Source organism: Hetaerina americana, unplaced genomic scaffold, assembly GCF_022747635.1.
Source record: "Hetaerina americana unplaced genomic scaffold, ioHetAmer1.1.p SCAF_4, whole genome shotgun sequence".
Classification (NCBI taxonomy): domain Eukaryota; kingdom Metazoa; phylum Arthropoda; class Insecta; order Odonata; family Calopterygidae; genus Hetaerina; species Hetaerina americana.
In genome coordinates this window covers 45081826-45102454 of record NW_027286985.1, presented here as the reverse complement: position 1 = coordinate 45102454, position 20629 = coordinate 45081826, and the positions used below count along the sequence as shown (strand labels likewise).

General features: G+C 36.3%; 1 protein-coding gene across 2 annotated transcripts; it reads right to left on the bottom strand.

Annotated features, from left to right (window-relative positions):
* Positions 1-1408: 1408 nt before the first annotated feature.
* LOC139691776 (next to BRCA1 gene 1 protein-like) lies at positions 1409-20529 on the bottom strand. 2 transcript variants are annotated; one of them, XM_071589633.1, is made up of 12 exons: positions 20219-20529; positions 19865-19927; positions 19664-19705; positions 16195-16515; positions 15559-15788; positions 12808-13210; positions 8223-8340; positions 8007-8116; positions 7776-7863; positions 7322-7645; positions 4936-5630; positions 1409-2407 (listed from the first exon to the last, which is right to left on the bottom strand). In XM_071589633.1, the coding sequence occupies exons 1-12, from the start codon at positions 20366-20368 to the stop codon at positions 2177-2179; spliced, it is 2775 nt and encodes a 924-aa protein (XP_071445734.1). In that variant the 5' UTR covers positions 20369-20529; the 3' UTR covers positions 1409-2176. The 2 variants fall into 2 exon arrangements, with proteins under 2 accessions (XP_071445734.1, XP_071445735.1); XM_071589634.1 differs by having other exon boundaries at positions 5029-5630.
* Positions 20530-20629: the final 100 nt, after the last annotated feature.

Sequence of the window (20629 nt, the reverse complement as noted above, 5' to 3'; positions counted from 1 at the left end):
AGGTTTCGGATGAGGATTTCTCCTTACTTCTTGGAGAAGTTTATGCTTTTTTAAGTCAAAATTTGCTGTTTAGCAACATACTTCCCCCTGGTCATTATTACAGCACTTTTCTTGCTTCATATTACACAAAATACTTGTACTCAAGCTATTATGACAGCAAGGCCATGAAAAACTCAAAGCAAACATCATCGCTAGAGGGGCATGTTGAGGAGACTTCGCATCAAACAAAATAGGGCATTCATATGGTTGCGATTATTCCTTTTTAACTACACATTACAGCCATTTTTTTATTACTTTTAACTAAAATGAAATTTTGTTTGACATAATTTTGATCATTTATTACAAGAATGTACCATTTTAAAAACGTTTTTGGGATATTTTGCCCCTGTATTGCCTACTTGAACATGGACATAATAATAATTTTGTGCTTTCGTTGATCATACAAAATGGACAACCACAATGTGACAACCAAAAGTATTTACAGGGCCTGATATCAAGACATGAAGGAAGGGGCACATTAAAAAGGAAAACGGCACACTATCAAGGAACGTTCTTATGAGAGTCCACTTAGGTATCATGGAAGTCCTGTTTTTATATATTGGGTTTCAAATAACATAATGCCTTGGGGATAATAATAACAAAATTATTAACAGCGCCACTTTTACTATTATAATAATGAACCAAAATCAATAAAAATATGTAACATAATTTTCCAATTTTATAGTATTCCTCATTATTTTTAGTTGATAACTGCTTCATAGTCAGATATTACAAGCCACTGCAAAGAACTATGATTTTTATATGAAATTTGCATCATAATTCAATGCTTTCAATTGCACAAGAAAGATATACCGTATAAAATATTTATCATTCACCAGTAGGTACATATTGCACTTTTTTTCAAATTAAGAAGTAATGGTAAAATAACCTTATTCCTATCTCCTTAGAAATATCAGTTAAAATATTAATCAGACCCTCAAATATGTTAAGTTCTCTTCATACTACCCAAAATAAAGCATGTAGGATATATTACGTCTACCTATTTGAGAACTAAAATTTGGGAACTCTAATTATGTGAATATATTATCATTCCCAACTCAATTATTTAAAAGCAAACAATATGCCTAGTTTAAAATTACAACAGGAAAAAATATTTGTGTCAACTAAAATAAACTAAATATTAGATTTTATTTGTTCATTAATTTTTTAATGACTAAAATAAATGTTCAGAAGTAAAAACTAGATAACTTGTGAACTATGGATTAGTTGACATCAAATGAGTCTTGTCATGGGATGAGTCATGGACAACGAACATGCTGTACAAAGGTTAAACCTCCACCTCCAACAATTCTCTATTTCTTATGAAGGATTGCTTTTATATCTGTCCTACAAGGAGATTAAAAACTAATTTGCAATGAGTGATGAATACTTTATTATACTGAGCATATGGCTCCCATTGTCCCATGAAAGAGGGATGCCAGTGAAAAGATAAAATCTACACATAAATCCAAGCATCACCTCTGGAAAATTAAGAAAAATATACTGTGCATATATAATAAAATAGGAGGATAAAACAACATCATATTATCCAGAGAAATGTACACAAGCGTACAATTAGGCCACATTCTATTGCTCATAAACAATTATACCACCGAAAGCACAAACACCAATTGGTAACATTTAAAATGCACTTTTTCAGTTAAATATTTCAACAAGGCTATCCTTTAATTTAATCAGAATGTAGGGTATATCTTTTTAATAATGAAGATAATATTCATCCTTTTCCAACAGTTAAAAATTTGAAATAGAACAGCCCTCAAGAACATTTTCATGTTTTTTTGCCCACAAGCCTGGAAGATAAAATTACTCTACACCTTAAGTGCAACTATTACAATCCTTACATCCAAATGATCAATTTTATACCCAAAAGAGTAACTCATAAATAGTCTTGGAATTTGGTTCTCTGTATAGAAACTATTTTGACTTAACATATAGTTTTCACCCAAAACCACATAATTTTACTTTCAGTGAGATAACTCAATATGATATGCTACTGAAATTTAAGAAATTCCAAAGTAAAAGAAATAATATCATAAAAACTGCAATACGAAGTCAAAATATAGTCAGGTTGTTTAAGAAGAAATCTATGCAAGCTGGTAACAAAGAGTTAGCATCATTATGGCCTTCCATTTAATAAAGCCTCAATTACTTCAGGTAGGTTGTGATTATAAACCCGCAAGAGAGCTTGGTTCAACTCCAAATCAACAAAACCCATGTTGACAAGCTTGGTAAGCCCATCAGCCATTACTGGATCAATAGGAGGTGGTGGTGGATCTTCGCGGGATGTAGATTTCGGCCTCTGTGGCTGTCTGTTTGATGATTCATTGTACACAGTTCCAAGTGTTACCTGAAATTGGCAAACCAAGGTTTATTTGAAGTAAGATCTGGTGCTTTCCCGGCGTATTTGATTCGTGAAGGATTCTCGGGTCTTCCACCGGGTCAAGGGTTCCATATTGGCCGACGTTTCGATGCCTGACTCGTGCATCGTCTTCAGGGTTGATGACTCAACCCTGAAGACGATGCACGAGTCGGGCATCGAAACGTCGGCCAATATGGAACCCTTGACCCGGTGGAAGACCCGAGAATCCTTCACGAATCAAGGTTTATTTCCTTCATTTCATCAAGAAACAACCTGAAGAGGAAATTAAGAAGAGAATAATGATTAGGGCCTACCTGAAATTAGCTCACAAAAAATTTTTAAAGATAACACTTTCAGAAACTCACATTTTTTTATCTCAAATTTCTTCTTCACTAATCTCCTCATTCTAGTAATTGCATTCATCAAGACCCATGAAATTTAGTTCATCGTGCTATTTGGCCAACAACCCACATTAATGACTTATTTCAGCTAAAAGCCAGAACAAATCATTAAAATATTTTACAGAAAAAAATCATCATTGATAACATAAAAAAGAGATAATTTCTTCAGAATAATAAGGTATACAGTGAAGAGTCTGCTGTATTCAATTTTGTAAACACAGATTACTTATGAACTCATTCTAGTTGAAGTACAAAGAGGGAAATTGATAAACACATATAAAATAGGTACAACTTTTGTAACATGCATGTAGGGATGGCAATGACATAAAAAAACCATAAACATAGTAATCAACCCGAAGGTCGGTTTGGCAGGTGATGGTAGAGTTCACCCAGTGCTAAGCCCAACAGTGTGTGAAATCCACACATGAGGGTACGGGGGCCTATTCCTTTCCCTGCGGCAATGATATATTGATGTTATTTATAGATATATTTAAATAATATTTACAAGTCTTTAGGCAAGTCACCACTATACTCTTGTAGGATAGCCTCTAATTTAATATAAGAAAAACTCTACAATAATAATAATATTACTTTGTTCATTTTGATAAATGGTAGAACCATTTTCAATTTCAACAAAATAAATATTAGGACATAAAGATAAATTCTTAAATGTGATGACGATTATCAGATAAGGATTCATTAATTGAGTTAAGTAGCAAGCGACCAGGTATGTACCCTATTCATGTGATTCAGAATACAGTACGATTTCAACTGAGTAGGCAGTCAGTAATACAGTCGAATGTTCACGTTTTGAAACAAGTTGTAAGTTGAGGACAGTCAACAATTAACAGAATCCGCTTTACCTTAAATTGTGTAGTCGTGGATGTGAGGTCTAAATTGGTAAGTTTATAGATTAACTTCCACATGAATCAGAGCCTTAAAGATATGTATACTAAATACAAACATGATTCCATACCTAATAAAAAAAGGCTTGCAGTAATTACATGGTGGTATATTAGCAACAGAGGGAAAAAGCTCTCTTTTTCAGTAGCAAGATCTGTTTAACATTTGGGGAATGACCCCATAACTCAACACCATAATTTAAAGGGCACTGAAAGAAGGCAGGGTAGAGTGTTAAACTTACTAACTTAGAACCGTGAATTCTGAATGGTACACAAGCATTTGTTTGTCAGAAGTGCTAGGTGAAATACAGAAAACAAAGCGGCAACGAAGGATCATTCTTAATCATGACAATGCAAGCTCTCACAGATCGGCTGAAGCAGCTACCTATTTATTTATAATCCTGTTTATCAAGAAAAAATTGTGTGGCCGATGTTTTTCCACACCTGAAGAAGCCGCTGATGCATTCAAAAACCATGTTTTGGAGGTACCTCTATCACAGTAGAAAGTGTGTTACAAAAATTGGTTCCAGTGCATGCTAGTGTATTGATTATCATGGAGAATACTTCGAAAAACAATAAAGCCATACTCAACAATAAATTACTGTCATTTCATTATCATGCTGAAAATATGAATAGCAATCCTCGTATACATTATTTTATGTTATTGTGACTAAAATAAATTACTTGATATAAGATATTGCTTTCAATGCAAGTTATCCCATATACATGCATATCAATTTAATATATTTGCCATCCCTACATGGGCATGTATTTTTTTATTCAGTACTCAATACACAGAATGATTCTGAAAGAGAAGATTTGGAGCCCAAGCACATTTCAAGAGAAAGTTTTGTGCCAAAATAATCTATCCTTGGTTTTTTAAGTTCAACTCAAAGCAGCTAATGGGTTGTCCATAACCTGCTACAGGAGCTAATTCAGGTGAGAAGAGGTACAACAGATATGGCTCAGAGTTTGACAATAACATACTACTTGGTACTAGCCAAGAACAAATGTCCTCACTAAAGAAAATATAGATTAGCAAAGTGTATTAATTTTCTAAAGTAGCAGAGAGGTTAGGAAACTAGGACAAGAGGATATTATGATGTTAACGGGAGTCAATATCAATCAAAGACGATTTCATGCAAGCTATGGACAACCAATAATTAGCAAACAGCTCTAAAAACCTTGAAAATGTAGAAATTTTGACACTTACTGAAGATCCTGTGGTATTTTTAAGTATGCTGTCAAGGGCTGCAAAAGCTGTGTTAAGGGCGGAAGAGGTGACACTAAGAGCTCCATCGATTACCTCTGTCATTATACGTGGTTTTAAATCAATAGGCCGAGAGCTGCTAGGGGAAGATCTCGGAGTGGTCTTGGCTTGAGGAATGTTATCAGACTGGTCTGCTCCACTTTCTCTTTCATTGCTCTGCAAGCTTTCTTGCGATCTTGAAGATGAAGGCATTGCAGATGAAGAGCTGGCAGCAGAACTGGATGACAGGTCAGCTGATGTGCTCATGAATGCATTCCATGTGGTAGGAGGAGGGTTGGAGGGAGACGGATCTGATTTATTCAGAATGACAACACGTGGCTCAGGGATTGGGCATTTTGGCAACATGTGAGTTACAGCTGGCTGGAATTGTAATTTGCTCACACTCGCCTTGGGTTGCAATGGCTTCAGTGGTACTGATATTACTTCCCCTGTGTCATGAGACACTTCCCTTTGCACTGGCATTTCACTAGAATGACAATAATCTGGAGCCAGTGCATTCCCATCATCAAGGCATGGTCCAAGAGGTGCTGATGGTAAGTGTACCGATGATGATTCATGGGTCTCGTCAGCAATGGAGTTTTCCGGTTCATCCATGTCTTTCACAACTTCCGCTGAATCTGTTTTACCAGGATTCAGACCTGAAATAATACATAATTATCCCAATACATTCCTTAAATATATCATCTTTTAAACTATGCAAAAAACAGACGAAGAACAAGTAATACATATTTATTTCTCTGGCATAAAACGAGTGAAAGAAAGGAAAGATGAAAGTGAAAGTAAAAACAATTAACAAATGGTCTCATGAAATAGGATCAAAATGTTAAAGATTCATGGTATATGAACTAAGAACTTCTGCATTCAAAGTATCTAGGGCTGATCTCACTAGAATAAATCAGATATCATGACTTTTTAACATTATTCCATAATTTTAGGTAAATGTGATATCCCAATACTTTTACCAATAAGCAATCATCCTATCAAAAAGTATTTCATTTAGAATTTTGTCTCTCTTAAATATGGATGATCAAGCATCATGTGAACCTTCTATGAACATGCTTTTAGTACCGTCATGCTAACTGTCAGGAAGGCACTTCACACACACCAGGGGAATTCTACCTGATAATCACTGTATGGTGACTAACAAGAGGGCTTTTAACTGCAATAATATAACACCCCTTTTCCTTTAAATTAATTAAAAACTGTTACAATTATATTCATGCTCTTAGTGATTTATGGATTGATTTGACATGAAATGGAATGCAATTTCATCGACTTTCAGAAGATGAATTCAGGGATCACATTGTATGCTTCCTAAGCCTATGTCATTTACATAGAAATGAGGGTGTAGAGGAAATTTGAGAAAATAGGGTAGACAGAGTTACTTAGAGAAAGATAGCAGAGACTTAGAGAAAGACCAATGACAAAGTTGGTTGGGATACTAACAACAAAGATAAATATGGTTTGGGAGGAGGGGAAGTCGTTTAGTGAAATTCAAAGAAAGCAAAAAAAGCATGAGGATGAGACATTAAAGGTAGAAGGTCGTGAAGACCTTGGTAAAAGGGGAAATATTAGTTAAGCAGGAAAAAGGAAATGAATAGCACTTTTAAATGACATGATAGGAGTGCAAGAGAAGTACGATAAACTGAAGGAAGAAGTAATACAGCTCAAACAAGAAGAAATACAATATTGCATATTTGTCATAATGCATATTTTGCGTATTTTGGGGACAAAGAAGCTTTTTGTGAGCAATGATAACAGATTTTTTTTCACGCATGATAATTTTTACTGCATTAATGTATGTACATACAGATTGGCACAACAAAAGTGGTTAATGATACTAAGTTTTTGGGTATGATCTTGAATTAAATGATGTGTGAGATGCAAATGAATCACAGCTTTGAATTTCACTGTACGCAGCATTTCATTTTATATACACTAAATAGCATGGTATCTCTTACTCATGCCTTTCAGGGACCAGGCATTGTCTTCAGCAAAGAATTCCACAACATATGATACCATTAAGCAAGACTTGAATAATGAAGTTTAACTGTCATGGCTATTTCAAAGCTAAAAGAAAGAGAGATTTGAAATTCATAGAAGAGAAATGAGTGATGTAATTGCAAAGAATCAAGTGCGATGTGGAATAAATGAAACTTAATACTGTCTGAAATAATAGCATTTGTCAATAGTGAATTTATTTGGTAGAAAATTGTTATTATTTCAAATGAAATGAAGGATGATAGTTTGTCTCACTATCAAGAAATCACTACACTACAATCTAGTCAGCATTCTGCAACCTTTAAATGACTCAATGATTTAGACATACCTTCAGAATTCAATGGTATATCAATTCTGAAGCAGGGAGGCATTGGAACAACGACAAAGTTATCATCAGAATCCGACTCTAGGCTATGTTCACTTCCACTCATGTCATCAGGGGATATGCTCTCTAACTCAGCTTCTTTGTCTTCATTACAGGTGCATACTTCATCGATCATAAATTCTTTGTCATTAACCCATGGTCCAGAGGCTAATGAAATGGTATTCAATTTAATCAAAGTTTCATCATGCTTTGTAGAGCCAGAGGGAACTACATCAATAGCTGTGGTACCATCCTGTGTGCCTTCATCTCCTGCCTTTACATTATTCCCTGAAAAAAATAGGCATCAAAATGAACAACAAAAGTTATGACATTTCCACAAGAACAGCTACGTTCTCTCAAAGTGGACATGAATCAGGTATGTATATGTAATGGGAACCACACAGCTTCCAATTCTTACCATCAACACTTAGTGCAGTAGGTGGGACCACAATAAATTCTGTAGAGCTTGAGGAGGATAAACTCGGCTGCCTTGATTCACTATTAGTCTGAAAAATATAAATGCATATAAACATCAATTATTAAGATTTAATTGAAGTGACACTTACTTGAAGGTGGCATATTCACGAAGTGGACATGAGGCCCTGGTAACTCTTAGTATCATGAAATGTAATGAAAATAGCAGCCATACCTCATCGTCACTTTTTATAAGATCAACAGATATTATGCAGCTCATTCTGCCTCCAAATCTAATATTTTTGTGGTAGAAGTGCCAATGGGATTCAAATATTCCAGGGAAACCTATGGAAACAAGAGAGAAAATCAGATATAGAAACTAGCATACGTAGAATTATATCTATCAACTTTTTGCCAAGTATATATGTATATAAAACTATTCCTTTCTTACTTGGAGAACTAAAATTGATTGCGATTTCTCCTACTTCTCCTGGTGCAAGCAGTGGACACTTCACAGAAAGTGCTTCAGGATTCAGCCCAGCATTACCCCAAGACAACTTCACTTCAGTCTAACAATGCCAAGAAAAAGTTTTACAGCATCAGTAAGTGGAGAGTTAAAAACATCAATATAAAATAACTGACTGCAGCTAACTGCCTACACAATAACAGTCGCCACTCTCTAAGAAGGGCCAATAACAATATCATGGGTTCACATTCTCATAATTTGCTTCATGAAGTGCTCTGTGAAGAAGATTATGGATTACTACATACTATACCCTAATCTATGCTCATATTACTCCATAAAATAATAGGACTCATATGTAATCAACCTTGTCATGCACTCTGCTGACCTTTTCTTCATTTTGGAATATTAACGGTACCTTGTGTACATATCTATTACCGTCATTATACCAGAAGATGTATAGATATATGTACATGTGAAAACATTGAACTCGTCTATGATATGAGAGATGGTTGAGGCCGATAATTTGGGGAAATCCATTTGTAACGCACGAAGAAAGAATCAAAGACTGCATTTCCACAGGAAAAAATTTATTGTGTTGACTAGTTTCGCAACACCGTAGCATCATCTGGACTGGTAACAAAAAGTATGCACTCATACATACATACATCGTCACTGGGTGGGGTTGGGCAGTGGATGGCAGGGAGGGGAAGGGAGGAGGCAACCACCCTTCCCCCATCCCAGTCACCCTCTCCCAATTGTATCACACCCACCCCAGTTTCCTCCTCCCTTCCTCTCCCTGCCATCCCCTCCCCAACCCCACCCATTGACGATATATAGCTCATTAATGGCTTAAGTCAAATTCATAGGATAGGAAGCAGATGGTGGTCATTAATGGAGAAGGAGTTGACAATGTTGTGACAAGCTAACTACAAGGTTTGTATAAATAGCATTGGTAACAATTTTTTCCTGACATTTGAGTGAAGAGCTGAATTCAGACTGCCGGTTAAGTGAGAGCATGATTGCAGATCGTATTAGCATTGATATGATGACAGTGCATATTATGTATCACTGAAAATTATGTAATACGAAAGATCTGTACTAAACTAATACTGAAGGTCTTGGCTGATGACCAAGAGCAGAATCATGTGTCTGCTTGCAAAGACCTGCAACGTGATGCGATGATTCCCCAATCCCCTTACAGTCCCTACTTCACATCAGCAGATAATTTCCTATTTCCCAGCATTAGTGCCAGCAGAAGCCACACCACACTAGTGAACAAAGGCATAGCGGTTCCAGTGATTTCTGAGTTATGCTCTTTAATGGAACTTAGGGTGTCTCAGAAATGTTTTAAATTCACAATAAAATTTACCATCAATGGAGTGGGCTGGACATGGGCTCCCCATTATCTCCATTACTATCTGAAGTTTTCATGGACAATTACGACCGGGAGATATTTTCTCGTGACATGGTAGGTCTTAACAGTGTGTTTAAATGGTTCCACTATGGAGATGAAATATTTTGTTTGTAGAATGGCACTAAGAGACAGCTGACATTGTTCATTAAAGCCTTAAACCAACGGAACCAAGCCATCCAGTTCATGACAGAAATAGAAGAAGGAGGCTCCCTTAACTTCCTTGACTTGAAGATTTTGTGGACTGGGAGGAGCTTTCAATTTAGTATCTTCAGGAAGAACACGACAATGGCCAAAACAATTCATGCTTCATCCAGGCATCACATTTCACTCAACTACGCAGCCTTTCATTCCCTCCTACATTGGCTGTTAGCCGTTCATATGTCAGTAGAAAATCGAGAGAGGGGGATTTGAATAATCAAAAATATTGCCATCAGTAACAGACATCTGGTTGACCTAATAAGTAATCTGTATTGTAAAAAATTGGACAGGATAGCCACCAGACAAATCCAGTTTTAAGGACGAAAGAGTATGATGGAGAAAAGTGCCATACCTGGGTAACATCTAAGTTGAGATGGCATAAGGCAAAGTTGAAAAACTCAACAAAAGTGAAGCCTACAAATTACAGAGTAGGGACTGCCCGGCCATGTATATCAGGCACACAGGGAGAAAGTTCAAGTAAAGGATCCAAGAACATAAGTGCTTCAGGAGGAATGATTCATCTTTTTTGTTTGCCAAACATCTACTGGACAACCAACACACCAGTGATTTCACCCCTCAGCTTCTCCACTTCGAAAGCAAAGGGGCCAGGCTGCACATTCTCAAACATTGGAAATTCTTAAAAACTTTGGCAGAAAGTACCCATTAGTGAATGGTATTGTGTATTCCTCTCACTCCCTTCTCCTCAGGGTTGCAAAATGTATGGGCGTTTAGAGGAGCCTACCCCCCCAGCGATGTGCCACTCTGCTCTTCCCCCCTTCCCACCCTCGCTCTGTCCCTGACTGACTAAACAGCGGTCATAGATAATGCTTTACCCCTCCCTTTTCACCCAACCTATCCCTCTCCAAATCTCTAACCCACCCCTATAGCCAGTAAATGCATCTATACCTGTTGGATGTAACTTATTCACCAGAAGATGCTGCACCGCAGTGAAACCTGGGTTGCAATAAAGCTTAGTTTCTACATGGGGTTACAAAGTTTCATTTTAACATTATTCATTATGGAACAATTCCACGAAGTAACTCCTGAAACTACTAATTAAATCTAGTTTTTCAAAACTTTTCCAGATACTTATACAAACCATGTATCCCCCCCATTAATCATATGTTGGAGTGCCACAGGGAACATCCTTGGACCTATCTTGTTTTTTTAATCTATGCACATGATTTACCAAATAGTTCTTTCAATAAAATATTGTATTGCACAGAGAGGATACAGCCTTAGCAATAGGTCATAAGGATACTCAGCAGTTACAAACCAAGCTTGACAACTCATTAAATCACCAGGGAAACTGGTTCAGGAATAAGAAACTATCTGTAAATACACAAAAAAACTTTGAGATATTTGTATAAAAAGAGAAGTGCCTCATTTAGACCTTTGCCTAGATGAAATATTATTGAAAGAGTATAGAGCAAAGTTTTCAGGGTTATTAATTGATGAGTCCTCAAATTGGGAAGTCCATATTAATCAACTGTCTAAACCTTGAAAAATGTGGATACATTTTGAGAAATTTGGCAAACATAGTAGTGAAAAATGGCTTATTTTGGTATCGCCCAGTCAAACCTTACTCATGCATAATTTTCTAGGGATCATCTCCTGGCTTTAAAAGAATGCTTTTCATGCAAAAGAGAGGTATTAGGTATGTATTAAAAATATCTGCTTGGCTTTCCTGTAAGCTATACTAAAATGAGTTAAAATTTTGAACACTACTATTTTTGTACATTTATCACTTGCATATGCAAATACAGGATTGTATAATGGATATCAGGAATGAGCTCATTATTAATACTCAAATACATGAGCTTAGTACTCGACAAAGAGTGGATGTGCAAATGTTTTGTCACTCAATGGCGATATAAAATAATTGTCCCTTCCATGTAGCCATCAAATTCTACCACTATTTGCCATCTGGCATAACAAATTCCTCTTCTATGGAACAATTTAAAAAGAAAATTAAACAGTTTCTGTTAGAGAACGGCATCACATACAGGACTTTCCGGAAGAGTCTTTTGGACCTTAAAATACGTTATACAGGGTTCGTCCGGAAAATAAGTGTACTGAGCTCAGGAAAAAGAATTTATTACACTTTTACAAATGGCGTTTTTATATATATATATTTAATGGCGTTCCCATTCCTGGAACGCTCCCGCGAAGGCATCATCGGGAACCTCTCGAAGACCCGTCGTCGACCTCTTCTCTGCCCTCCACGAACATCTTGTGCCACCGAAAGATCATGTTTCTGGGCATGGCTGACTCCCCGTAAGCCCGATTAATCATACCGACAGTTTCGGTAGACGATTTCCCAAGCTTTACCGCAAATTTGATGGAATAACGCTGCTCCAAAAACTTCAGCATCGCGTTCCGTGACGTGGGTCGAGCGTGGAGGTTCGCGTTAACAGAGCTCCTCACTACACCACAGCTCAGAGCCGACTGCCTTTTTCAGCGTCGCTTGCCAACATACCCCCCTCCAATCGCAGCCCGTCAGAGCGGTGCTGGGCACGCCTGGAGCCCAGCCCAGGAGTCAGTACACTTATTTTCCGGACGAACCCTGTATACATTCTATGCTCTTCCTGTATTATGCTATGTTTTCATATGACCAATCCCACATTTTATTCTTGTAAAATATTTGGACCAATAAATAATATTAATAACACAGTTTGAAAAATTCCCTTATAATCATTAATTCTTTCAAATGGAATCAAATGAAAATTAAAATTGTGTAAATAAAAATTTAAGTTATTGGCTATGGAATTCATTACTGATTAGTCAACAACCTTTTTTGTATATCTCAACTGACATGACATCTATGTCAATATTGTGGATTTAATTCAAAGTCCATCCTTTACTACAAAATTATTAGTTGGTCAGATGGAGTAAAATCAAGAAATTAGTTAAGTTGTCCAACAATGGTTGAAGAATGTCAAACCAAGGCCAACTCACCTCATCAGTCCACTGAAAATCACCAGTATTTATCACTTTCCAAACTTTGGTGAAGTTTGAACCACGTTTTACAGACATGATGCGTACATCGTCACTGTTGACAAAGACTCCCATATTGGCAACTTCAGGATCTCTGGGTGGAATGTTATTTCGAGGTGGTTCACATGTGTTCACTTTTGGCCTCTGGGCTGGGGTAAATTCTGGTTGTCTTATCTTTTTATAGCTTGAATTTCCAACTTTAACTTCCTTACATCCAGCTATTTCCAACCACAGCTTTGAAAGGTATTCCCTTTCCTTCTTCTCTGCTAATTTCTTGGCCTTCAGCTCTAGTTTCTCTTTCTTGTGGTCCATTTTTTTCTCACATCTATGCAATTTTTCTATTTTCTTCAAAATTTTACTATCCCTGGTGAAAAAGTAAGAATTAGTAAGCTTAGACACATACAAGGATTGATGGGAATAATGACCATTTAAAGCTAACTATAGTTTTAAAACTGATGGGACATCAAAATGAAATTTAAATGTCAGCAAAAACGTTTCAAGGCCTTTTACTACCTTGGGGAACTTCAAGCATGGGCGAGTGATAATTACATGAGAGTAGCCAACTTAGCCTTTTTTCAGAGTATAGTCTCACACTCTGGGGGCATGCACATGAAGCGGTCTAAACACTTCTGTTGCAGAAAAAGTCAATCCGGATTCTGAAGAGTTCTGGGCCCCGGGAGCATTGCAGACCCATACTTTAAAGCCACAAATTTTAACTTTCTATGGTCTTTTTGTTCTATGTAACTCCGTACATATTAAACAGAACCTTCACCTATACAAAATCTGATCATCTGTTTGCTGATATGATCCCAGAACCAACATATTCATAGAAATTAAATACCAGACTGTCCAAGACTTAAAATCACTCTGTCAGATTAGTGATAAAATTTCTCTGTAAGCTCTCTTGCAGTTCCCGCTCAAAAACCAACTTAAGGTTTAAAACTATCATTGAGAAATGGCTGTAGACAAATCCTCTGTATTCTATCAATGCATATTTTGAGCTAGACTTTGCAACCACAGTACTTTTAAATGTACTGTTGCCAATTGCTAACATACTCATCTCCCTATGTTATTGCACATTAATATTACTGTACTGCTCAGATAACATCCACATAGATATCTCTATGATATTGGTGGATAAAGATAATAATTATTAACAGGATATAATCCATCACCGAGTCTTTGGTCAGATTATTACTTTTCATGCAGGTGTTAAAGGTGATCTATGACTGAATGCTAAGAGGCAAAAATTCATGTCTGTTTTTTAAGCCATGAAATAGGTTGAATTTGGTACATTTTCTAGACATACTTTTGCTTACTAACATCACAAAAGAAGATGTGACACCTTATGAGCATCCAACTATTTCATTCTTACAAATGAAACCTGGCCCAATCCTCCACAATCAATCTAGAAAAAGTATTCACCTCTCATATTACAGAAGTTTCACTGCCAAATGTCTGGCTTTCCATCATCATCATCACACCATCCACCACCAACCCAGCCAACGAGCCCTTGCAGGCTGTGCTCTAAAACCGTTTATATTGGTGCCTACCATAATGACTGGTAGAATATATATGCAGGGGCATGTGTGCGCAGGGCATTGTTCGGCTTTCTGAGATTGAGTAATTTGGGTTAGTGGCCAGGGCCTGCAGGAGACCCTTAAATACTTCTTTTTGTGTCCATTGATGATCCAGGCATCTTGTTAACAAGGTCATCGAAAATCACTTTCTCCTTTTCACAAATGATGTCCTTGTTAATAGTGTTGCCTATCTATTTATTTTCATTCCTTCGTATAAGAAGTGACCTCAACATCATTGAGAATACTTAACTGCTGCAGAGATTTTCTAATCACTTCCTTTAAAGCATCTACCTCCTTAATTTTGCCCTCGTTCCCGAGGAGAATGCAAATTGCCTATGTACACCATACATTTGTGTGAGTGCTAGATTAGCCAGGCTCATACCTTACTCTCACTTTTCAATTATTTTTACATTATTATTTCTAATCTTATTTGTATTCCCTTATGGTTGTCTTCTGGCAGCTCTTTCTTTGGGGACATTTTTAAAAATATGAACAAAAAATTTAAATATTATGTCTGACCACAAGGTTTGAAAAAAATGTGTGATAACTGGTGACAATAAGATGCCAGCAAAACGATTGGTAAACACAAACAATAAACAAATATCCATTACTAAAAAAGAAAGAAAGACTCGTACTTTTCCACAGATTTTATTATACGGTACAACGCGTTTCCCCGACTTGCAGCATCATCAGGTACAAATTTGCACGCGTTGTACCGTATAATAAAATCTGTGGAAAAGTATGAGTCTTTCTTTCTTTTTTAGTAATGGATATTAATTACTTCCACGAAGTGAAGCCTGAAACAATAGAATAAACAAATAGTGGTATTCAAAATATATTTTGGCTTGTTGTGCAAATTACTCGCTAAGCGAGGTTTCACTGTATTACACAACCAGTAGGTATTGACTGAAGCACAGAGTAAATTTCTTAGTTTCTGTCACTGTTGAGCATTTTAATTTCTCTGGAATTATGAACCTAGAATATTTGGATGAAAATAACATACAATAGACAAGAGCTCTTCACACAGCCTGAATAAAAGTATTTAATGAGCGGCATCTAATTCTAGAAGTCACTTCCTTTGCCTGCATATCAGATGACCCAGCCATTTACGGGTTAAATGTTGAATACTTACTTAATTTCAATTTTTTGAGCTCCATCAGAAGAATCATCATCTGAAGTCTTCTTTTTAGTTTTCGTAACAAGCCATGCACTGCTCTTGCCTGCCGCCCCAAAATTGCCATTGGAATTAACGGAACCAGTAGGAAAAAGCACTGGCTGTCCTTTACGTCCCATATCCTCTAGTAATTTTTTCATTTGGTTGTTTACATTGGCCGTCACTTCACACACTATTTCAGATTTCATCTGCATGCAGAGAAGAGAAATACCACATACAAAATATGAGAACTAGTATAATCAATATATTTATTATGGAAGCAATAGACAATCTCTTAAACACAATTATATATTCTTGGGAAATTTCTCTAAATGATTAAATGAATGTCAGCCCATAATCACTTCACACTGAACTTGCATTGGAGCCAATACTCAAAGAAGTGTCAACATTGCTTTTCCTCTTTAATATCTTTCAGTTGATAATTTATAAAATTAAAAATAATCAAGGAATGCAAGCATAAATTGTAAAAAAAATACCTTGCAAATAGCACAATCTTGTTAATTTTTTAAACTTTGGATGTTTTCTACAAACTACTATTTGTTTAAACAAAGTCAATCTCGCAATGAAAACTTATACTTTATCTTTTTTCAATACCTTTTTCATGTACTTCCTAAACCAAAGAGGAGGCACATCACAGGTTTGAAGAGGGCAGATTACATCTTTAGATTTGGGTTTGGTCTTCACTTTACAAGCAGAATTCCCAACTTTTATTGGCTCATCAACTGTTGAAGCATTGAGAAAATCTTGTTCTTCAGCATGGCAATTGATTTTTAGCCTTTGCTTTAGGAAATTGGAAGGCCTCAGGTATATGGGATTGCTCAAAATTTCTGCACCTCCAGGTGCACCAGATTGAGTACCAAGTTTCTCAACTTTCAGAACTATTTTTTGCTTCAATGCCGCTCTTCTTCGAGCAAACTGTTATTAAAAGATACAGATATATGAGAAAAATAAATGATAGGGTATTTACAAGCTAAAAATGATGGTATAGTGTTAGGGTGCGGCAACAAAACTTCCTTTTTTCAAATGCAGAAGGCTTACAAAAAAGGTAGTTATGTTGTTGCACCCTCTATTTAAATGGCTTTGCTACAGTTCGAGATTTATAAATTAACTTTTCCAGGTTTTCAATGAAATCAATATTTACAAAAAATGTACCCTTTCCAAAGTTACACCTAAATAAATAAAAATTGCACTGAAATTAGGAAAAGAAGATAACAGCAAAATTCAATCAAACAACAATTAACTCAAGCACAATTTATTTTATTTACTGTATTCCAGACATAGGTAGTCCATAGTAAAGTATGATGATGACAAAACTTAGGTGAGAAGCATGGCTGCACTGATGTAATCCGTGGGAGCATATGTCATCCCAACAAGTTTATCCAAATATTATTGGTATTCAACTGGTTAAGTTAGATTATAAATGAACATAGCTATTACTACAATGATCAATTCACTAGCATCTCCTTACAAAACGAGAACCTGACACCAGGCACTGCATTAAGTCCCTCTTAAATTCAGCTTACTTCCTCCCTCCCTTCACTCTGCACAACATCCTTATCCTATTTGTAACCCTTCCTCGTTTGCCAACATTCTCCCCTCTTTCACAGTCTTCAACAACACATCACCAATCAAAATGCCTTGCATCTATCTTTCCTGGCACCATTGGATTTCCCCAACAATCACCTCTCCTCTTCCACCATGGCTAGGCATGGCACTTCCATGTGCATTTACCATATTTACCTTGGCCTCTTGTGGTATCAAGAGTTAGGATATGATTAATATTGCCTGTCTCTTGCAGAACTCTATTACTTCCTCCCAACAGAAATTCCTTGTTCCTGAATTGTAGTCTCTTACCTCACTACCATCACATTCCAATCCTTCAACACTTTCAAATTTTTCCCAACAGGAACACCCACAATTACGATCTCACCTCACAGATACTCGGATATATACATATATATATTACCTCTACCGATACACAGATATATATTACCTCTACCTGTTTCTTGCTTTACCTTCTCTAATATTCCTGTCCTCAACATTGTCCTAACATTCTAAGCCCCTATTCTAATCAGTTCTTCTCTAGCTCCTCTTCTGCATTTACTGTTCTGATGCTGTCCCTTCTACTATGCAAGGTTTCATGAAATTTTGACCGTGGCAGCCTTGCCTCTCTCACTGTCCATATACATAGACAATTGGTCTGAGTCCCATTGTTGCTGAGACTCATTTTCACTGTGGTGTCTAACTTAATAATCATGGGAAAATAATTGAGGTGGTTTCCCATTCCTTGGTAATGTCTTTATTGTGACACTATAAATTAAATGACCTACCCACTTGGACCAGATACCAATGCAGTTAGTTGCCTCACTGAGGAACAGATGCTGCATAGACTACCTTCCATCTGGCTCCTACCCTTTGACCTATATGACAAGGGTAACACTACCACGAGTGATATAGCATTGCTCTCACCAGCACAGCTCTAGGGGCCATGAGAACACACAAGTCCTTTCACTATGTCACATCTGTAGTCCATGGGGAGGGGCATGCATATCATAGGATAAATATTTTCCACATAAAATTAGTGTTTTATATCAGCATTAGGATCACAAAATCAGAATACCTTATAATACATTTCGCATATTCAATTGAACACCACAATAGGTCAATATTATTGTACTTAATACCAATACTCATCAAACTAATTAGGAGAAAATGCCTGCAGAATTAATTATCAAAAGTTTGGAAAAAAAATGCTGATTGAGTCTTGTGTTGTAGGAAGGACAATAGAAACCTAGTTGATTGGGCAACTCTGGGCAGTCAAATTCCAATTTAATATTTCTACTAAGGTGATGCAACCAATTCTTTCCACCTTATCTTTAAGCAACGTTAATTTAAGGAAATTCATGATTTGATCATTATTGATTTGTTCTGAGGGAACATGTAACTTCTGGCAATTACACAGCTTTGTGCTGAACTCGTTCCAATCTTACAATGTCTTTTATATATCCACATCATCCAAGTTGTACCTAACCCCTAATGGCTTCTTACCAGAGAGCAACTATTATCAAGGTATATTTGGTATGAAACACTAATGTATTTCCCAAGATAAAACTGAACATTTTCATACTCTTCGCTATCTTTTGTGAAAATGAGGAATCCAGCATAACACCCAAGGCATGAATTACATCAACAATTGGACTGAGTGTGTTACATTGTATGTGAATGTATTACAAATAATAAATTCAACGATTTAAGGAATATAAGTTAACACAAATGGGTCAATAATTACAGACATCTGAATGGTCTCCCAACTTATAAATTTGTGCGACAAAGCTTTCTTCCCAACTTGTGGGAAAATATTGAGAACCTAATGAGGTATCAAACAACATGTTCAAGGATAAAAAAGATCCATGGCATTATTTTAATTGGACAGGAGGAATACCATCCGGAACAAAATCCTTATGAATGCTTATACTTCATAGTTTATCCACGTAGTCTGGTAGGGATAAATTACAATGCTATCAACGCTAATGCATTGACCATTAAATTGTCGATTATTTTGCTCTCACTGAAAACACTGGAGAAAAGAGGAGACAACTAATTGACAGAAGCATTTAGGTAATTTGAAATGGGACCACTTAAGTCATCATATTAGGGAAACACTTACATTTTCGCAAGGTATTAATTGAGTTCCACAGAGTTTCAATATCGACATGCAAGAAAGCTTCTATGCCAACAATATAGCTAGTGTATCAATTCCTGTATAATTTAATACCTGCTGCTCTCAATTTGAATATTTAAAATAGTTCTCCATGAAGCCTGTACTCAGAAATTTCTTAAGGCAATTCCCTCTGGTGGCTATCCACGATCTTTGCTTATTGCTAAGCCACACAAGATAGTTTGTATTGAAAGGTTTTTAACTTTAATACAAACATATCAATGGCATTAAAGGATTAATTACCACGATCGCCTTCAATAATTCACATTGTACATTTACAAATCATAATAAACATAACTTGAAATAATAGTTACGTAAACTCAGACAATATTATTATTATGTTACCTTGAGTGCTTCTTGAAATTCAAGATCGCTATCGATTGGAATCTGAAATTAAAGCAAATATCACTTAATATATATTTAATGCACACTTGAGTACAAAGTTATGATAAACGTGTGGAACAGATGCCTGTATATGTTAAGGGTTCCACAGAAGACTTATGGTATATTTCCGAACATAAACAATAAGTTATTAATTCATCCTACCTCATCACCATCGCTATCGATGTAAGAAATTGATACGTTTTCGACGTTTCCTAGGGTCTGGCACTGTTAAGAAATTTAAACATTATATCAATAAGAGTAACCCGGTAATTGCTTGCAACCTAGTAATTAATACAGAACAGGTCAACAAAACCTATTAGATTTCTATGTGATCAAATGAAATAAACATTTTTGGATCTACAGCATTACATTTTCAAAATTATTACTTCAATGAATATAATGCAAAGTAAAATAAAAGTAAAGACAATTTGCTTGCACAATAGCCGCTAAATACCAGGTCGTCAACAACCATGCACAATAGTCTAATGTCATTTTCAAACATTATACATTACTAACCAAATATGGTTTGAAAGTAAACCAGTCCAAAGACGAATCATCGACTTCCCAAATACCAATACTGCCGAACTCCTCAGCATTTGAACTTCCGGACTTTGTCTTCCATTGCAAATCGAAATATATTCCTTTGGAATCCATATCCTCAATCATTAAAGGCTGCTATAATTTTAACCATCCAATGATTACACAATGTAACGTTTTCAGATAGATTTCCGACTGCCTCACCCCAATAAATATCTAACTACGCCACAAACAGCTGATGAATGACATGAAGACCAGGATTGACTCTTGGACCGTACTCAGAAGTCGAACAGACGGGTCGAGCTTTACAAAATAAAAATCGAGATTAATACACGTCACTTGAAACCACCATGATTGTTCACTCTGTTTCTAGGCGTGCATTTCACATAT

Coding starts and splice junctions, on each gene's coding strand:
- LOC139691776 (XM_071589633.1), bottom strand. CDS start 20,368: ATGATTGAGGATATGGATTCCAAAGGAATATATTTCGATTTGCAATGG. Junction 19,706..19,864: donor TCGATAGCGATGGTGATGAG/GTAGGATGAATT, acceptor CTTTAATTTCAG/ATTCCAATCGATAGCGATCT. Junction 7,646..7,775: donor TACTGCACTAAGTGTTGATG/GTAAGAATTGGA, acceptor TATTTTTTTCAG/GGAATAATGTAAAGGCAGGA.